The sequence below is a fragment of the Sinocyclocheilus rhinocerous genome, unplaced genomic scaffold, assembly GCF_001515625.1.
Source record: "Sinocyclocheilus rhinocerous isolate Xijiao unplaced genomic scaffold, SAMN03320098_v1.1 scaffold2754, whole genome shotgun sequence".
NCBI lineage: Eukaryota > Metazoa > Chordata > Actinopteri > Cypriniformes > Cyprinidae > Sinocyclocheilus > Sinocyclocheilus rhinocerous.
The window spans coordinates 350,080-369,090 of record NW_015634251.1 but is presented as its reverse complement, the minus strand read 5'-3'; the positions used below and the strand labels follow the sequence as shown (position 1 = coordinate 369,090).

At 40.1% G+C, this 19,011-nt stretch overlaps 1 protein-coding gene across 3 annotated transcripts in view; it reads left to right on the top strand.

The window, feature by feature from the left end:
- Positions 1-17,851, top strand: part of LOC107745458 (putative fidgetin-like protein 2) — a 31,035-nt gene extending 13,184 nt beyond the window's left edge. For 2 of the 3 annotated variants that reach the window (XM_016559340.1, XM_016559341.1), the window contains exons 2-3: positions 5,747-5,888; positions 15,649-17,851. In XM_016559340.1, coding sequence (XP_016414826.1) covers positions 5,864-5,888; positions 15,649-17,699 — 2,076 coding nt within the window. In that variant the 5' untranslated portion in view covers positions 5,747-5,863 and the 3' untranslated portion in view covers positions 17,700-17,851. Of the gene's footprint in view, positions 1-3,797; positions 3,856-5,746; positions 5,889-15,648 lie in introns of those variants that run through there. The other variant, XM_016559339.1, reaches the window with a different exon arrangement.
- The last annotated feature ends 1,160 nt before the right edge of the window (positions 17,852-19,011 follow it).

Here is a 19,011-nt window from a genome sequence, read left to right as displayed (position 1 = left end):
GTAATGTACAGTATGTGGAAAATAATGTGTTTTTTGAACCTTAAACCGCATAAACACATTTCATTACACCAAATACACAAAATAATGTTCTTTTTAGCAGCATCATATGACCCCTTTAATATATATTTTAAATGTAATTTATTTCTGTGATGCAATGTTGAATTTTTAGCACACATTACTCCAGTTTTCAGTGTCACATGATCCTTTAGAAATCATTCTAATATGCTGATTTGAATAAGAAGATTTAGTGTTATCAATGCTGAAAACAGTTGTGCTGCTTAAAAATTTTAGTAGAAACCCTGATACATTTTTTTTCAGGATTCTTTGATGAATAGAAAGTTCAAAAGAACAGCATTTATTTGAAATAGAAATCTTTAAATGTCTTTACTGTCACGTTTGATCAATTAAAATCTTTTCTGAATAAAACATATCTTACTGACCCCAACCTTTAGTATGAATTAATAAAACTTTTTTTTTCTTGTAATTAGAAATGACTGGGAAAGTCATGGACATTTATTGGTCATAAGGCGTGAGATCCCTGTAACATAGATGAGCGCAGCCTATTTTAGTTTAAAACTGAAAATCACTAGCATGTCATCTTCATTAAGAGGTATGCTGGAGTAGTCCTGGTCTTTTGCTCACTTAATGAGTACCAGCGGGGGACGACTGCAAGGCTTGCAGCTTCTCATTCAACCAAATTACTTATTTCCCTGATTCATCACTGGGCCGTCATTTGTGCACCTGTACCCCCTGCACTGACCAGGCAGAAGACGGCAAAGCTGCTAAAAACTGGCATGACCTCTAACAATAAGGTCAGATTGAGATTTTCAGCGTTTTAGGTCATTAGCCGTGTTTCTCATCCTTTGTGTTTATTTTGGACTCCTGCATTAAGTAAGCTCAGCTGCTCGGTTCTTTAATGCTTATAATCTAATAGGCTCAAGATATCATGGGGTCAGTGGACATGTGGTGTTTGAGGTTGTGCTGGGTGGTGAATTGTACACGCTTGAGGTTGATTTTATGAGTGACACCTGTCAAACTCACTCTTCCCCTCTCTGTCCCTCCCTTTCTAGCTCCGAAGTAAGACTGCTTTGTGGTCATTAGTGCTGCACTCAGCAGGCTTGCAGTAGCCAGACTGCTTGCCTCAGCATTAATGGTTAATTTTTTTCTCTTCTTGTGGGCGATAGAGTGATGGGCCTGCATCCTCACAAGGCCCTGCCAATCTGTTCCCATACAGCCACTATCATCTCCCAATTATAGTCAGCCTGGGTAGAAAAACTGCACCGTTAATAGAGACTGATGCACAGTTAAATGGCGTTTCCGCAGCACACATGGCATTGTGAATGCTTGTATTTAGCATTTCCACTTTTTAAATGGTTGCTTGCGCACTTTTTTGCTACAAAGAGTTGAAATAAAAGGATGAAAATGGCCGGCTACCGTTTCACCCCATGCTTTGTGCTGAGCTACAGTGATTTCCACTGAAGCGCCACTAAGAATAGTACCGGTTAAGGCTTATTGTGAGGAAGTTTCTTTTGAACGGGGGTGGTGCTGAATGGCAGCATTGGGGATAAAAGACCTTTGTTGGACAAAGGATAGTTTTATAGATGCTGATGGAGCAAGTTGCTGTGTAGAGTTGACTTGGTTAGTGGTTGCATGGTGGGCTCTTTTCCTTAGAGGGGTGTCGAACCCTTGCTTTTTTTCCCTTTTGCTTGAAAACCTTCCCACTGTTTTTAAACACTGAAGTCTGCATTCTTTCTGGTTTTTAGGTGTATTTCAAATGAGATTCACCACCAGTGCCATGATTTGGATGCGATGGATTTGGGTGCACATGGCTGAACACAGCGCTCTAAAAACAGATCGTCAGCTGTGCAGAAATGCTCCATACATAACCTCACACACTCTTTACACTCCTCGCAAATTGCTGAGGAGCTCCAAAAATAAAGGCATAGGACTCTCCAGTCCACCTGTAAAAATGTGGGAGTCCGTATAGAATGTAGGTTCCATTACTTCAGACCCCTCCTATGCTAACATGCTAAATGGTCAGTGTGGCAGCTGCAGTCATATCATGTGTTCACACACAAATATTTGAACTGACACTTTATGCTAAACTGATTTGTAATGTTCAAATGAAATTCATTATGGTATTGAGTGAATCATTCAGTCATTCAGCATTTTATTATATGTTGAAATAGGTACAAAAGCAGAGCTGAATCGCTTGAGCATGTCAAACTGGACTTTGGTGTCAATAAAGTGTTCCTGTAGCGGCCATGACCTTTGCTGACGCAAGTTCAGTTAAGTTAGTGATTGCCTAGAAATTTCTACCAAACTGAGGCGTAAATTATACAATTTGATAATATAAAACTTGCCATATAGAAGTTAAGGGTATATTTAAGAGCTACAAATATGAGTGATCTAAAATTGTCAAGAAAAGTAATTTTGGACTCACTTCAAGTTACAATTAATACTGACTTGAGACATAAATTATGCATTTTCATTCTAATTTTTTTTTTAAAATATATCTTTAATTGTGAAAGTCCACTTAACAACTACAAAGTTAACAGTCACTGATCAAAAAAATTGTCTAGAAATTTCCACTAATCTGGACCGCGTTTCCCAAAAGCATTGTAAGCTTAAGTACATCATAGACCCATTGAAACCAATGGAGCTACGATCAATTTAGGCTTACGATGCTTTTGGAAAAACGCAGCCCTGAGGTGCAAGATATTTTAATGACAAATGTTTACTATCATTCAAAAGTTTGGGGTCAGTATGATTTTTTGGATGTTTTTGAGTCTCATGCTCACCCAGTCTGCATTTATTTGACATGAGTGTGAGATATTGTTACAATATAACCTTTTAAAAATATATTTATTCCAGTTTTGGCTAAACTGAATTTTCAGCATTACTCCAGTCTTCAGTGTCACATGATCCTTCAAAAATCATTCTAATATGCTGATTTGCTGCTCAAGAAACATTTATTATTATTATGAAAACAGCCATTCTGCTTTTCTGTTGATTTTAAGAATGTTTTGATGAATAAGTTCAAAGTTCAAAATTCAAAAGAATAGCATTCATTTTAAATAGAAATCTTTTGTAACATTATAAATGTCTCTGCTGTCATCTTTGATCAATTTAATGCATCCTTGCTAAATAACATTATTTATATAAATAGAGACTAAATTTTAAATAGTTGTACAGTATGTAATTTTAACGACTATATAAATGAGTCTATGATCTAGAATTGTCTAGAAATGCCATGTTGGATTTACTTTAAGTTTGAATTGAAGTTCCATACCGATTTGAGACATATGTGATGCAGTTTGATAATATAATGTTTATCAAGTATTGGCCAGTATTTTAGCAGTAATTTTACAATTTTCGACCAAAATAAACATCTTTACGCTAATTCCCTCAGGGACTAGCCTTGCTCAGCCTCTGCCTTTCCCTCCACCACAACTAGCCTTCTCTCTCTCTATTTCTCTCTCAGAAAAAGAATACAAGCCTGCACTCCAAGCATGATTGGTCAGCTGCCCCCACCCCATAGTCTTCCTCTCATTCTCTCTTTCTCTCTCTCTGCTTAGATAGTTTTAACAAAAAATAGCTCTCTCTGCTTAAATAGTTTTAACAAAAAATAGAGAGAGAGAGGGAGGGGGATGGGGAAAGCTGGGGGAGGGTAATTGTGTGTGTGTGGGTGCTCCGTTGTTACTGGTTGGGAGGGAAAGAGAGAGGGATAGAGAGACAGACAGAGAGAGAGTTGAGTCGTGTCCCATATGTGGAAAAAAGCATACACCAGCCTGTCTGCTCCAGGGATTATCTAACCGCTTTTGAATCTGATGTGGAAAATGCAGGCATGAGTAGGTGAGTCTACTTTAATATTAAACTGGACACTTTACTGCTGCTGCTGCTGCTGCTGGTGTTCTTGTTTGAAGCTGTAAATGATTGAAAGTCTTAACTCTGCATTGCACTGTCCTCTACTTCTCCTGATAGCCTGTACTCGTCTTCGTCTTCACTCCATTTCATTGCATTCTCCCTCCTTTAATGTGAAACAGCCTCTTCTGCATTCCCCACACTGCATGCAGGTGTCGGTTTGTAAGCGTGTGGCTCTGCATGTGTTGCGTATATAGATGTGTCAGCCTTCATTCTCAGCAAGTTTAGAGGTTGTTGGTTTAGCATACCTTTTTGGTCGTTGAGCAAATGTAAAAGGATCCATGTTTGAGTTTAAATTACACTGTAAAAAATAAGTGTAATTTTAACTGTAAAATTTTGTAAAAACGCTACTGAAAAAAACTGTACAGAATTTTTTTTACAGTGTATTCCAAAAGCACCATCCTGGAATGAACATTTGTTTTTCTATCCTAAGCTGATTTATGTCCCAATTCTGACAGTATTAGTTTTTACACAGTTTCTAATTTTTTTTGTCATTAAACCAGAAGTTATATGAACTGAAAGAGAACATCTACATAAAAATATACTGTATTAAGTAAAGTGTCACACAATATCGAATTTTTGTCATGAAGCCAGCATGAACTGTAAGAGAACATCTACAGAAAAATATACATTATTAACTGAAGTTTCATTCATTTTCTATTTTTTGTTGTAAAACCAGCAGTTACGTGAACTGTAAGTGAACATAAACATAAAATATGCTATATTACATAGTTCTTTAGCGTATATTTTGTTATCACTCATTTACAGGTATATATATGTTAACCTGACCAGTTTAGGTTCATTAATAAACTGACCATTAAAACACTTATGTGATTTAAAAAAAAAAAAATTACACATTAACAAAAATAAATTCTGTACATTCGAAGTTGTTTGTATCATTATTTAATGTCTAATTTTGTATTGAATGGTGTGCCAGTTGCCATTTCATTTCCTGAAAGCAGAGCTGGAAGTCACACTGTTTGACTAGCATTATTATGTAATATTTTTCATTCATGTGTGAGCTTTCCTACATGCTCACTTCAGAAGAAATGACCGTTCTCCTTTGAAGTACACCAAGCAAATTGTTCATGCTGCGTTTTGTGATGAACTAAATTCACTTGATATTGAATTTTTATTATTCATTATTATTTTTAAATGGTTGAGTCTTTGCATTTTAATTTCCAAGAATATTTTTTTAATAATTAATTGTATTATCATATAGGTTTTAAAACCCATATGATAGTAAAATTAAAAACGATCAAAAAATACCCTTCTGGATATATATATGTTTTTGTTTTTGTTTTCTTTCTTTTTGTGGTTGCCAATATAGTTGTTCTTTTTTTTTTCTTTTTACATCTGTCATAGAAAAAAAAAGAGAGATAATTGAACCAGGAGAGTGTGTGGCTAGGGATGAAATGAGCTTAATTTTGTGAAACCATGCTCTCTGCTGCCGTTATGAGGCGAGGAGAACGGCAATGGTATGCATGGTGCTTTTTGTCAGGGAGATTTAGAAAACCCTCTTTAGAAGCTGGACACAGCCATACAATCAGCTTAATGCCTGTGTGCAGGCTCTTAATGAATACCCCGTGTGTGTTCAGCCCACAGTGAGAATGCCTGTGTCCCTGACTGTTTCGCTCCTGTCTAAAATTGAGATGACGCCTTTGAGGTTCTTGATTGTTAGTTGCATGTAACTTATTCACGTTTATGCATCATAAACTTGTTTGTTTACATGTAAAAATGATGCAGTGTAGTGTATGAGTATATGATGACCATTCACCCCTGCTGATCACTGCTGCTCTTCTTTTTTTTTTTTTTTTTCCAGAAACACGTTTTTTAGAGTCCCAATGCGAGTACAGGCCAGCGATGAACTACAGCCGTACAGACGCTAACCTGGGTTTCCCTGCAGAACTGTTACCGTAATCGAGGCCAGATCCGCAGAATGCTGAGTCCCATTGTTCCCTATAGTAAGTTTAACCTTTTTGACATAACTTTTTAAATAACTTTTTGTCAACTCTAGACTAGTCAAAAATTCCCCTACGGCTACTTAAGTGTTTAGTTTGTTGGTAAACCAGTTTGAACAATGGTGCATTTAAAAAAAAATTTTTTCCCAGGTGTCCTCTTCACAATGTTTTAAGCCACATTATTATTAGGTATATGTCATGGTTGGTAGGACAGGTGTGGGGGGTGAGCTGATGGCTCTACCAGGAGAAACCCTGTGGTTCTGCCAGTGTCATCTCACCATGATTAACCACCAGTGTCCAGCTTACTCGCACAGTTACTTCCTCTATCCCTGTCCTTTTCTGAATCTTTCTGTCTGTTCTTTTCTGCCTCCCTTTCTCCACTTCTCTTCCCCCTCCTCACTGTTCTCGACTGACCTAATAACTGACGTGTCCAGTTTTAGCCCCCATTCCTAACCCCCCTGCCAGGCTTCATTTGAGCTCCGCTCTGGCTCTCTCCAAAACAGCATTGTTTGTAGGCCAGCATGGGGTTTCTTCCCCCAGTTCTGCCTGAAGAGATGCTTTTTTCTCCACTCTTTAGCTCTTCTTCTCTGTGCTTTATAGGCATGACAGTTACATGAAAAGAGGGAGGGAAATCAAACTAAAGGACCAAGGCACCTCAATTTGAGATGTAATAATGTATTAATGAGTCGCCGCCGGCTTGAATACCTTTCAGCTGGCTTGCTAGGTTGTTGCATCAACCGATTACCATTGATGTCTAATATGGTGTTATAATTCCATTTAGTGAGGCATTCAGAGGACCTTTGTCAGATGTGCCAATGGAATTACTTTTTGTTTGTTTTGATAAATTCCTTTTCTCATGCAAACTGAATTATGGTCATACAATTTAGAAGAAAACTTGGTTTGATGAGGGAAAAGGTTTTATAATCAATACTAATGATAATTCCACATTTCCGTAGAAGCTAATTAGTTGATCCTCAGAAGTTGCACACCAAGAAACATTTTATATTCAAATTTAAATCACAGTTTATGTCTAGATGTACCATTTTATTTTATCTGTTGCAAATTCTTGAAGATCAGTTGTTAAAAAGCCACATTCTTACCTTGGCTGAAGTGATGTTTTGCTGTGAAGTGATCATTTTTAATATTCATTTTATTTGTTGTATACAACTCTAAAGTAAAATAAACATATTAAAATCTAATATAAATTTGTAATATACTTTTAAAATATTATTTTTAAAAATGCATCAAAAGTTTGGGGTCAGTCATTTTTTAAGATACCTTTTTTAATACCTTAGTTCAGCATTAAATTGCATTCAGTTGATCAAAATTGACAGGAAAAGACATTTATTACGTTACAAAAGATTTCTAATTCAGATAAATTATGTTCAAAAACATTTTAAAAATCTTACCGAACTCCAAAATTTAGTGCGTATATAAATTATGTATTTATTTATATTTATAATTTGTTATGATGTGCTTGTCCCTGTATAATGAATCAGTCATTTTTAAAGTAAGTTTTTAAATGTTTGCTGTCTAGTCCGTCTCTCTTTGCACACTTTATTTTCAAAAATGTCACAAAGCCCTGTCAGAATATTTTGAATTCTATGAGGATCTGGACAGTTGTTTGTGTGTTGTTTAGTGTACACACCTTTTAGCCACAAATTTTAGATGTCACAGATCCTGATTTTCCAGTCCTACAGCATGCATTTGGATTTAGGAACTGGTCTGCTTGTTTCTAAAGTTTTATGCTTGTAGGCTTGTGCGTGTGACTGTTCACCCTGAAAGTCTAGTGTGATATTAGGACAGCACACAAAGGTGTTAGATATCCCTCCTGTTTACTCTCTGAGCTTTTAAACTCAGGCAAATTCCTTTTTCTCACGGTCGTTCCCAGTCCTTATATGTCCTTCCTGTTCATTCTTCCTCATTCATAAGTCACCAGAGTCAGGTGAATGTAGGGCAGCTTATGTGATATAGATGTGAATAGTGTCACATCCATGCTGGAATTTTCTTTGTGAAGCAACTTTGTGAAGCATTTCTGTTTGATTGGAGAAGACAAGCATTTTTGTACTCCATATGCGCATTTGAGGATTTTGTTTGATGTCTGTTACATGCAGTTGCATGCACTCTCGTTGCATCCACAAACAATTATAAATGTTGCTCTGATGAGCACGTAAGTAGGAACCGCAAGCTGAAGAGCGTTCAGAGTTGAAGGAAATCTAAGAGAGATTCCTGGGGCCATGGATACTCCTGGAGGGATTTGGTGCAAAGAATCTGTAATCTGCACTTCAAACACACCCTTAAATCAGTCCCAGGCCAGCAGCTCATGAGTGCTCTAACTCTTGTTGCTCAGGGGCCCTGCTCTCCAGCATATTCCTTGTTTAAAGAGAAACAAGCATAGCCTCAGCTCTCGCTTTACTATGACCTCATTTCTTTCCTTCTCCACACTGAAGGCCCAGGCTGAAGAAGCACTCTAATTGCATCTGTTAAGTCATTAAGGCTTTGAGTTGGGTCTATGGGAAGGGGCGCGCTGGATGCCTCAGAAGAAGCGATTAACAACGAGCATCCAACACATCTATTCTAATGAGAGCGACAGGGTGAATACAGCTCTGAAGGGGCATGCGGACCCTTGAGTAAACAGGCAAGGTGCTGAAGTGTTTGTGTGAATGAGCGCGGGGTCATTAGCGGCGGGTGTGAATGGACTTTAATTAGCCCGCAGTGTAGTCAGTGAGATGGAAGAGAAACGGCGGCTGTAGGGAAAGGGGCTTAGAGAGATGCACATTCTGCCTGGGACCCCCCCGCCTCTGCTCATCATCTCACCGTCGTTGAAGACAACTCATTAGGCCCGTTGCTGCCATAATTACGCTTCCAATTAAGTCCCGGGCTTCTGAGGGTTATTGGGCGTCAAGCTTCTCTGCTTCAAGATATCCCTCAAAGGGCTTGTCCGTGGTTCTCTAATTTAAGATGTAGTTCACGCAAAAGTGAAAATTGTGTCATCACCTTTACTGTATGTTGTTGCAAACCTGTATGACTTTAGAACAGTTAATAAAATGTTGCAGTGTTTTTTTTTTTGCACATACAGTGAAAGTCAATGAGGTCCAATGTTGGTTTTGGACCCCATTGACTTTCATTATATGAACAAAAACAGTTGAAACATTCTTCAAAAGATATTTAAATCATAATTTCTCACAGAAGATAGCTTCAACATCCTGTAGCTTCAGCAGTAGAGCATATTGCTAGCAACACAAAGGTCATGGGTTTAAACAATGTTTAAACGTTAAACCTAGATAAATGTGCGCTATATCCAATAGTTTGCGCAGAGAGTGGAAGCTGAAGCGCGCTCTGCAGGACACAGAGACGCCAGCGCGATCACTTGGGTGCCCCCCCATCACGCATAAAGTGAAACTCCGCCTATGATTGTGCTGTTACTCCTTTCGAGCCGAAGTTCACACAATTGGGTGTTATTTATGGGGAGTAGAATTATTTATTTATTTCAATGAATGTAATCGATTAAATATCATAATATTTAGGCTATAATATTATAAATCAGGTTGGTTTGTATTGCTGACGTAATATGTAAATGATATGCGTGCGGCCCGCGAGACTTGCACTTGGACCATAGTGCGGCCCGGTGGAAAAAGAAAGGTTGAGAACCACTGGCTTAAACCAAACAAAAATAAGAAATATTGCCTTGGCAACTATATGTTTAATTTTTTATGTTTTATTTTGTTTCAGTTAATATTGATTTCGGTTACACTTTAATTTAAGGTGTAATTGTTACAGTGTAATTATACAGTTAAGTACTGAGTAATGTTAATTAACTACATGTACTTACTATACGGTTAGGTTTAGGATTAGGGTTTGTCTTAGGGTTACATGCATATAACTATGCATAATTAATTGTTATTGTAATCGTAAGTACATGTAACCTGTGTAACAAGGACACATTAAAATAATGTCTTACCTTGATTTCAAGTAATCATTTTTTTTAGTGTTTAGTTGTACTTAACTATAATAAACCTGATCCATTCCAAGTCATATTTTTGAGTGCGCACACAGAAAATCCCAACACGGTTGTAGGGTCATTAAATAACAACATTCAATAAACAACGCAGTCCGGGAACGCCGTGAGGGGGCAGGGTGGAAAGGAAGGAGGGAGAGGGGGGAAAGAGAGAGATTGGAAGAAGGGGATGGAGGAGAACAGGGGGAGATGGAGGAGAGATTGGGTAAGAGAGGACAGATGGAAGGGGGTGATTGGTCATCACAGAGCCTTAGGACAGCTGTTCTTTGATATATTAGTGGACACAATGACCTAAACCTGGCCTGCGGACACAGAAAATAGGAACCCTGTTTTTCCTAAAGGGGAGGGGTGCCAGGCATTTGGCCATTTGTGGACAAGAATTAGCTGGTCAGGGGGATGGGGATGTTGTTTCTAAAATTATGAGCATCTAATCATTCATTCAAACCACCAAGGCTGTGTGTTTCTCTCATTTTTAGCTCAATATGAGCTGAAATGTGCACAAGTAATGATACATATAGATTACAGATATTGTGCTTGACAACATGCACTTTCATTTCCCCCCCTAATGTGCCTATATAATTGTTTTGATTTCAGACTTAAAGGAAAATATGTATACAATCTGAAATGTTCAAATATTCAAAATTTGTAATCATTTTCTCATGAGTAATAGTAATACATTATGTAATGCATTTGTCACATTGCTGATTTTTCATTATTCTTATGCTGTTAGACTCAATATTTACTGTAGTCATCATCAACATGAACCCACAGATTGCAACATTTACGGTGTCCCAGAAGGCCAAGCAATAACAACTTCAAAGCTCAGAGATTATGGACTGCAGCTCAAATGGAGAACTGGTGACAGAGAGAGAGAGAAATCAGATCCTTCACTGCCACTCTAGCAGATAGGCTTCTTCCTCTAGGGACCCCATGGGGCCTGGCTGAAAAGAGCTATGGTGTCTGGCAGTGCGCTGAGGAGCAGGTGTGAAAACTCATAAGGCCCACCGCCTCTTCTGCTATTACATCTTTTTAGGCCCATGAAAAGGGAGCAGATGAGCAGAAAGAAAGAGCAACAGAAAGAGACAGAGAGATCATGTTAACCACACTTCTGTAACTAATGCATCACTTTATAAAAATTGTCATAGTTATGGCCTATTATGCATGCCTTGTAAATTATGAGGAGCTGTTGTCACTGTCAGGATTTTTGAGGAAGGATCTCACACTTGTTTCTTTATTATTTTCCATCCAAAGATATTTGAAAACTGGATATTCAAAGCCTTTTTTGTTTTTTAATTACGATTTTTGTTCAATATATTGAAATATTAAATATTGTATATCTCAATGCCATTTATTTATTTAGAATTTTAATTATTATTAAAAAGTATACAAATAAACCCTGTATTTGATTTTCAATAACTACTGTAAAGGCTCTGCATGACTTTAAAGTGTCCGATATAGGCTTCATCATTGACATTTTGCAGTCCCTCTGCCTAAAGCATTGATTTAGAGACGTCTGTTTACGGAATACAAATCAGCTGATGATTAGAACACAGGGTGTCATCTTATCTGCAGTGAGGTGATTAATTCATGTAAACGCAATCCTCCCTCTGCACTCTTTTCAACCAGATCTACTCTCATCTTTCTCCCTCTCTCTCTCCCTCCTTCATCTTTATTCTCTCTTGAAAGAGCCCTTCTTTTGTGGCATCTGCGTCCTTCAAAGGGAGTTCCACACATACCAGCACTGTGGGCTGAAGTTTCGGGACATAATTCCTAACAGGATGCTCACTGTTCAACCGTACAACTACCTCTTTTAGGTTGTTTTGATGTTTTACTGACAGAGATGGATCGGAATTAATCAAATTCTCAAGACTGAGAATTTGTGTATGTGTGTGTGCTGTTATTTCCCGTCGCTTTCCTTTAAAGTTGTCTCCTATTTCAACAGTTTTAGGGCAGATAAATGCAAGTACACTCTTGTCTGTGTGTCGTTTAGTTGAAGACGCAAACGGTGTTTGTAGATTTATATTTGAATATGCAATGAGGGGGGTGTCTTTTTGTAGATAAACCCACTTAAATCTATGTGTGGGGTTTAGGGAGTGGGTGCCCACAATAATGCTTGATAGGATTGATTCAGGCTGCTCCTGTTTACAACTGGCCCCTGTGCAATCTGCCTGGTTTAATGGTCCCGTGTCCCAGAAGGCTTGTTGCATCCATGTAGGTTTTGTTCCTCAGGGCAGGAAAACAAAAGTGACGCTGCCTGAAAGTGCACACGGACCCCTTGGGAGCTGTGAAAAGCTGAGCATCCTATGGCAGCCGGGCCTGTTCGGCTCTCACATTGCAGAACCTTCTGCCTCTCGCAACCTGCTTGTAGTAACATAGTGGTCGAGTCAAAATCATAACTAATATTTTGGTTATCCTGACTTCCTAGCTGCACTTTATTGTAATCTACTGATATTAACTGATTAGTTATTTTATTCAGTTCACATTTATGAAATCAAGATGGCGCACACAAACAAACACACGCACACATTTACAAAAGAACCCTCAATAAATCCCAGGGCGGCACAAAGGCTGTCATCGCACTGCTGCTGAATAGATTAATAAGATTTCCATAATTAGGCAGGCCTCTGACAATAGGATCCCTCAGCTTTTGTCTCAGGACCAACAGGATTGTCAGGCCAGGAGGACGTCTGCTGGATGGGCTGTGCAACAATGGACACACAGACAGTAAGACGACCAGTGGAAACATCTGTCTCCTGGCCAGCCTCGGACCTGCACAGAGCCACCACGGCAAATCACTCGTCACGGTTCACACAAAGCAATGGCCAGGAACCCCGATGCGGACAATGAAGTTTTGTTTAAATGGCCCTTGAGAATTAAACCTGGTTGCGTCCATGTTGAGACAAAGCTGCACTTTCTCCGGCATGTATCCAGCATAACACTTAAACTAATAACATATTTTGCCGTTTTGTTTATCTGTCTTAATTACCTTTTCAATGAAATCTCTTTTCTCCAATTATTTATTTTTGTTTAAAGGCGCACTTCATAATTTTTCTCTCATTATTTAAGTTTAAACGGAATGAGTTAGTTATGGCTTATTGCAACTAGAAAGTTTTGATAAAGAAAATTATTGACTTATACTGCTATATTGACCAACATAAAAAAAACGTGCAGTGCACCTTTCAATTTGTTAATTGCTACTTTCTTTGTATAAAATTTAAAAAAACGAAAATAAAATAAAATGTTTTGCACTACTTTTTAATTTTTTTATTAATATTAATATTATTGATATTAGTTATTATAATCAGTAGTATAGTCAGTATATTACTTTATTTTACAGTGCATAATTTCTCATATTTATGCTGCAAATGCTTTGGCAAGACAAATGTACAGTTTTGTGATGCCAATAAATAACCTTAAAATGTAAACTGAGAGAATTTTAGAGATCTTTTTTAATAGAATATTTTTCGTTCTTGTGTGACTGCAGCTATATTTCTCAAAACGTATCATCTCACTCTTTATTGGCATACTTTATAAATGATTCCTTGGCTTGATTCTGTCATTTATTCAGAAATAAATGGCCTTCAGTGGTCATTTGCACTTCTACTGGTGTAATTGGACCATCTATTCTGAAATGCCCAGAATGAGTTAAGCTCAGCAGCTGTTGTGATTTAAATAGAAACACAGATTAAATCACATCTAGATTATTAGAGTCCCTGCTGAGGCGTAGCTCTAATTGCATACCAGCTCATCTGTGGTTTATTTCATGCTAATGGATAGCATTTTTAGCTGGGTAGTGGGATATTAAGGTTAACTCTTCTTCTTGAAGCAGCCTGCCCCAAATGGCACTTCCATGTCCGGTTTGGCAGCGCTTTCCCATGTCTTGGTGCATGCACACTCATGTAAATTGATGGAGTGGACAGCAGTTTGGCCGCCTGAATGACTTCCCTAATGTCAAGCCCCATCCTTTTAGATAGACTCATGCGCGTGCATGCACACGCACACACAGTGGCCGGAGCGCCTGCTGTCCTTTCCCCCTCCTCATTCTCTACCCGTTGCAGGTTTTATGAGCTCCCCTGGGCTGCCATCCATCTCTGTCACACACTGGCCCCATTATTGTGCTCCATACAGCACCTCACAAACCAGTCTGCAGATGGAATTGTCCTGCTGGACATATACTGTTTCTACTGACTTTACAATGACCAGATGCTTTACCTGTGTTCATCTTGTTTACAAATTCTGAGGATTTTTTGTTTTTATCTTGTAGTTATATTAGAAATCAACAATAGCAGTAAGGTGCTAGTTGGGGAACTTAAGGCTCTAGATATGAATATGAAGGACATGTTAATCCAATGGCCATCTGGTCTGTTGGTGTGATCTTTTGGAATAAATAGCAGGCGTAATCTGAAGACACACATGGGAAGGTTTGCCAACTGGAGGGGCGAGAGTTTGAGAAACAGAAAGAGCACACAAAGGGGGAGGGACGAGTTTTGGGAGAAAAAGAGTGAGGTGGAACAGCACACAGGACTGAAAATTGATTTAAATGGCAATAAAGCAGCAGCTTGCACACTCTGACAGAAGAGTGAATAACTGATCATCACTTTCTCCTCAGATTGCAGCCTATGATGAACATTTGCAGTTTATTCCTTTTACCTCCTCATTTCCCCCTGTAGCCCTCACCCCAGGCTGATTCCTGACAGTTCAATAATGCCAAGCTATGTGTGGAATTTAGCTAATGCCTCTGGAAGGAGCAGTTGCAGACCCTCATGAAATGGCTAGTTTTAAAACTATTCTCTGCTCCCTGAAATTCTCAAGACCAAGAAAAAAATGTACTTCCTATTGAAGGATTTAAATCTTTTTACTATTATAACAGACATTAATTATGCATACTGCTAAATAATTATATTTCTTATGCCGTTAAGATGCATTTTGATTCATTGTGATGGTTCATTTTAGTTAATTTTCTTATGAAGTGCCTTTGAACTAGGATGCTGTCAAGTGTATTGCACTTTTAGAAGCTCAGAAAAGCTCATTTGTTTTATGAGGGGGAAGGGACAGGGCGGAGACTGGATGTGGAAAAGAACACTTTTTTAATTTTTTATTCAGATTTATTTTTCCTCATGTGCATTATGATCCCCTTCATATTAGGCCAGCATAATTAATCACAGGATAGCCAGAGGAAAGGGCATTCCACACTCCCAGTGCTTATGGGAAGTGGCCAATGAATAGCACAACTATTTTGTCCACCAGTCCCAACCCCCCCTTTTTCCCCAAATCGTCCCCTCCCTCTCCCCCTCTGTTCCTTCTTCCCTCTCTTTCCCTCCCTCTGTCAAGCTGGCCACAGAGGCCTTTTGGAGAATTGCTTTGTGGATGGACTGTGGTGGTGGGAGGGGATGTATTGAGGGAAACATGCACAGGCTGATAACAGTTTCTCCTCTGGGAGAACTGCAGATGGCAACACAAGGCTGCTACATGGCTGAGGGCTTGAAAGGAGCAAATTCACAGCCCTTTTCTCTTACTCCCTCTGCATGCATGCACAATACCAAAAGAGTCCTGTCACCAAGCAAAATGACAAAAAAGCTCTGCAATCAGCCATAATGTGTCTTTAGTCATTTTGACTAGTCTTATAATTCTTTGATAGGAAAAAAAATCACTGGATCTAAGACTGATTTGTGAATGGTATGAACGTATGCTGTTGACATATATATCAAGTTCTTGCATAATCTGACAAATTGCTGTCTCCGGCAGGACTATTGAAGATGCACTGGAACCCGGAGCATGCACAGCCCCTGAGCCAATGGCCTGAGCAGCATTTGGACGTGTCCTCCACCACCTCATCCCCTGCCCACAAGTCTGAGCTCTACCCCAGCCATAGCTCCTACAGCTACGCCTGGGCAAATGATGACATCTCAGCCCTTACTGCCTCCAACCTGCTGAAGCGCTATGCTGAGAAATACTCTGGCATGCTAGACTCACCATACGAACGCCCTGCTGTGGGCACATACCCTGAGCCTGGAGCCTTTGGGGCCCTTAACGGAGGCCAGAAAAGCGAACTGGAACCTTGGCCTCTAACGCACAGCACTGACGGGGGGTATCCCTTGGTGCCGCCGCCTTCTCATGATGGTCTGTCGGGACCAAAGGTGGTTCCCACATCAGCAGGTCCACCAGGCTCGGGCAATGTGTCAGCAGTTAACAGCAACCTTTCGGACTCGGGATACAGCGGGAGCAGCTCCTGCAGTGGGGCCCATTCCAGTGACTACCCGCCCAGTTACAATGGCACCTACCTCTCATCAGGGTACTGCCCCCAACCCAGTTCAGCACTTCCACCAGCGTCGTTACATGCCCTTCAGCCTAGCCCCACACTTCTCCCCAGTTACACACCTTCTACCCCCATTTACAACTACCCCCCTAGCACCTACCCTCACCAGACTAGCCTTGCTCCTAGCTACACCCATCCAACAGGCCCTTACATCCCCTCGGGCATAGCCGCCCCCTCTCCACTTCCATCGAGACCCACAGTGGTTGGTGGCAGCTATGGCTATCAGAACAGCAGTCTAGGGGGCTCAGAGCCTGGTGGCTCTCTGAAGAGAAAAGCATTTGAGATGACCCTGGATGAGGAAGATGGAGACAGTTCACGCTATAGGAAATATAGCTATGACCCCATAAAAGCTGGGGGAGATTCTCCATATGGGGTCACTGATAAAGCTGAGTGCCGTGGAAATGGCTTTGGAACAGGCAACACAGATCCTCAAGCCTTTAAGCCTAGTAAACCTTCATCTCAGTCAAGCCTGGAAGGAGACGAAGTGGGGAAGTACAGTGGGCTAAAGCCCTTGGTTTCACCAACGTATAGAGCTGCAGGGGACTACAGTCCATCGGCAGCCATGACTGGGGAGAACGGAAGTTCGGAGCAAGGCTTCTCCCGGCATCGGTCTCAGAAGCGCTCCGATCCCATGAAAAGCATGGAGCCCCAAATGCTGGAGCTAGTAAGCCAGGAACTGCAAGATTGCAGTCCGGCTTTGCTTTGGAGTGAACTGGCTGGGAACTGTCACATCAAAGCAGCGCTGGAGGAGGACGTGCTGTGGCCTGTCCTGCGACCCAACCCTGCCATCCGCCCACCCAGAACCGTCCTGCTGTTTGGTCCTCAAGGAGGGGGCAAAACCACACTGGTACGATCCATGGCATCTCAACTGGGTGCTACCTTCTATAGGCTGAGTTGTGCAACTTTGGCCTCTAAATTGAAAGGAGAAGCAGAGCAACTTCTTGCCACTCTGTTCTCGGTGGCAACAGCCCGACAACCTGCAGTGGTGCTGCTCAGCGAGCTGGAGGCCGTTGAGGAGGAAGGTCTCAGACAGCAACTGCAGGCCCAGCTAGAGAAGATTCAACATGGTCAGAGCAACCTAGTTCTGGTTGTGTGCACCACGAGACGGCCTGATTTGATCAAAGATCCCCTTATGCGCTGCTTCTCCAAGCGTTACCACATAGGCCTGCCAGATGGAAACACACGCAGACATGTGCTTCTGCAGGCACTGGCGCCCCAGGGCTGCAGTCTGGGCGAAAGGGAGATGTCAGCAGTACTGCAGCGTTCAGAAGGCTTCTCCGTCTGGGAGCTGCTGCAACTCTGCCAGCAGGCTCTGGCATCAGCTTCTGCCTCTGCACCCATGCCCTTGCACGGCCTCCCTTCATCCCTTTCTTCCCCTACCTTCCAAGACTTTGAAAATGCTTTCTGCAAGGTACGCCCTCACAGCACCCCCAAAGAAGTGGACACTTGTATGGAGTGGAGCAAGGTTTATAGCCACTGAGAAACTAGTCAGCCACTGGTTGGGGACTGCTAAATGTTTTTCTTTTTTTTCTTTAACTACTTGTTGCAGCCAAAAGAGTGGGACTTGAAATTACAGTTTATGGTGGGGAAACATTTTTGATTGAATGCATTTAATCTAGGGAACATGCCATGGTGTGTTGTTTTTCTATAAATATACATATACTTTATTTTTTCCCAAAGAAATTAAATATTAGGCCTTTCTTGAAGGGGCATTTATTAGTTGCCTGGCATATCTGATAGAAAGTCTGAATTATATTTTGGAATTTCACTGGAATTCCAATTAGCCTTGATCCTGGACTAAACCTGGAGGTTATAGATAACTTGACTTTTCCCGAAAAATAGCCCCATTAATTACAACTCTCAGGATCCTATTTATTGCCAGTCTACTCCAGGGGTGTTGTTTTATTTGTGTTGATTTACTTTAATGATCATTTGGTGTTAAAGGGTTTAGGATATATCAAAACTACTTTGTTTGTACCAAAAATGCTCACCAACATTATAATGTCCAAGTCACAGCATTCACCAAAATGTATTTACTGTTATGCAACCTCTTAGGGAAGAAAGCAACAGTATTTTACAAAGTTGATTGTTAGGCCGCGGTCAAATCTTGTGCACTTTGTCAAAATGGTCATTTTACCAAAAGAGTATGCATTGCTACCCAAAAAGTATTAAAATGCTAATCCATAGAAACTCAGATAATAGAAAGACAGACTTTTACTGTTGGTACACTTCTTTCAGAACACTTTGTTGAAGATAATACATATTTTCCCCAAATACAACAATATGTAAACAACCCATCACATTCCTCACAATCTTGTGAGAGCCTTTGCTCAGGACCCTCAAACACAAAAACAAGCAAGGGTCCGTGAATGACTATTTTCTCTCTTCTGCTTTACTCAGTTTATTTTATTAGTATATGTAGTCTTGTTTGAAATACTCAGGAAGAATTTCTTTACCTCAGAAATGATAAATAAAGAATGTATGTAATCTTAGGTTCTTAGTAGTAAGCATTGAGGTTGGAGGTGAGCAACAGACCTAACACAGACCTGTATACACACTGCATCTGTGCTGTGTATATATATAATTGGCAGCTAATCATGTCTAATCATAAATTGTGTTATACCATCATGTGTAATGTATAAAAATTGTTAACGCTCATCATGTAGACAATCCAGATGGAGCAGCCTCTACCAATGTTTAAAACATAAATCCATGTTTTTAACTCTCTATGAAAACATTTTCCCTTATCCTTACCCTTTATTTTTGATGTAGATTTTGGGGAGCAGCCTCTA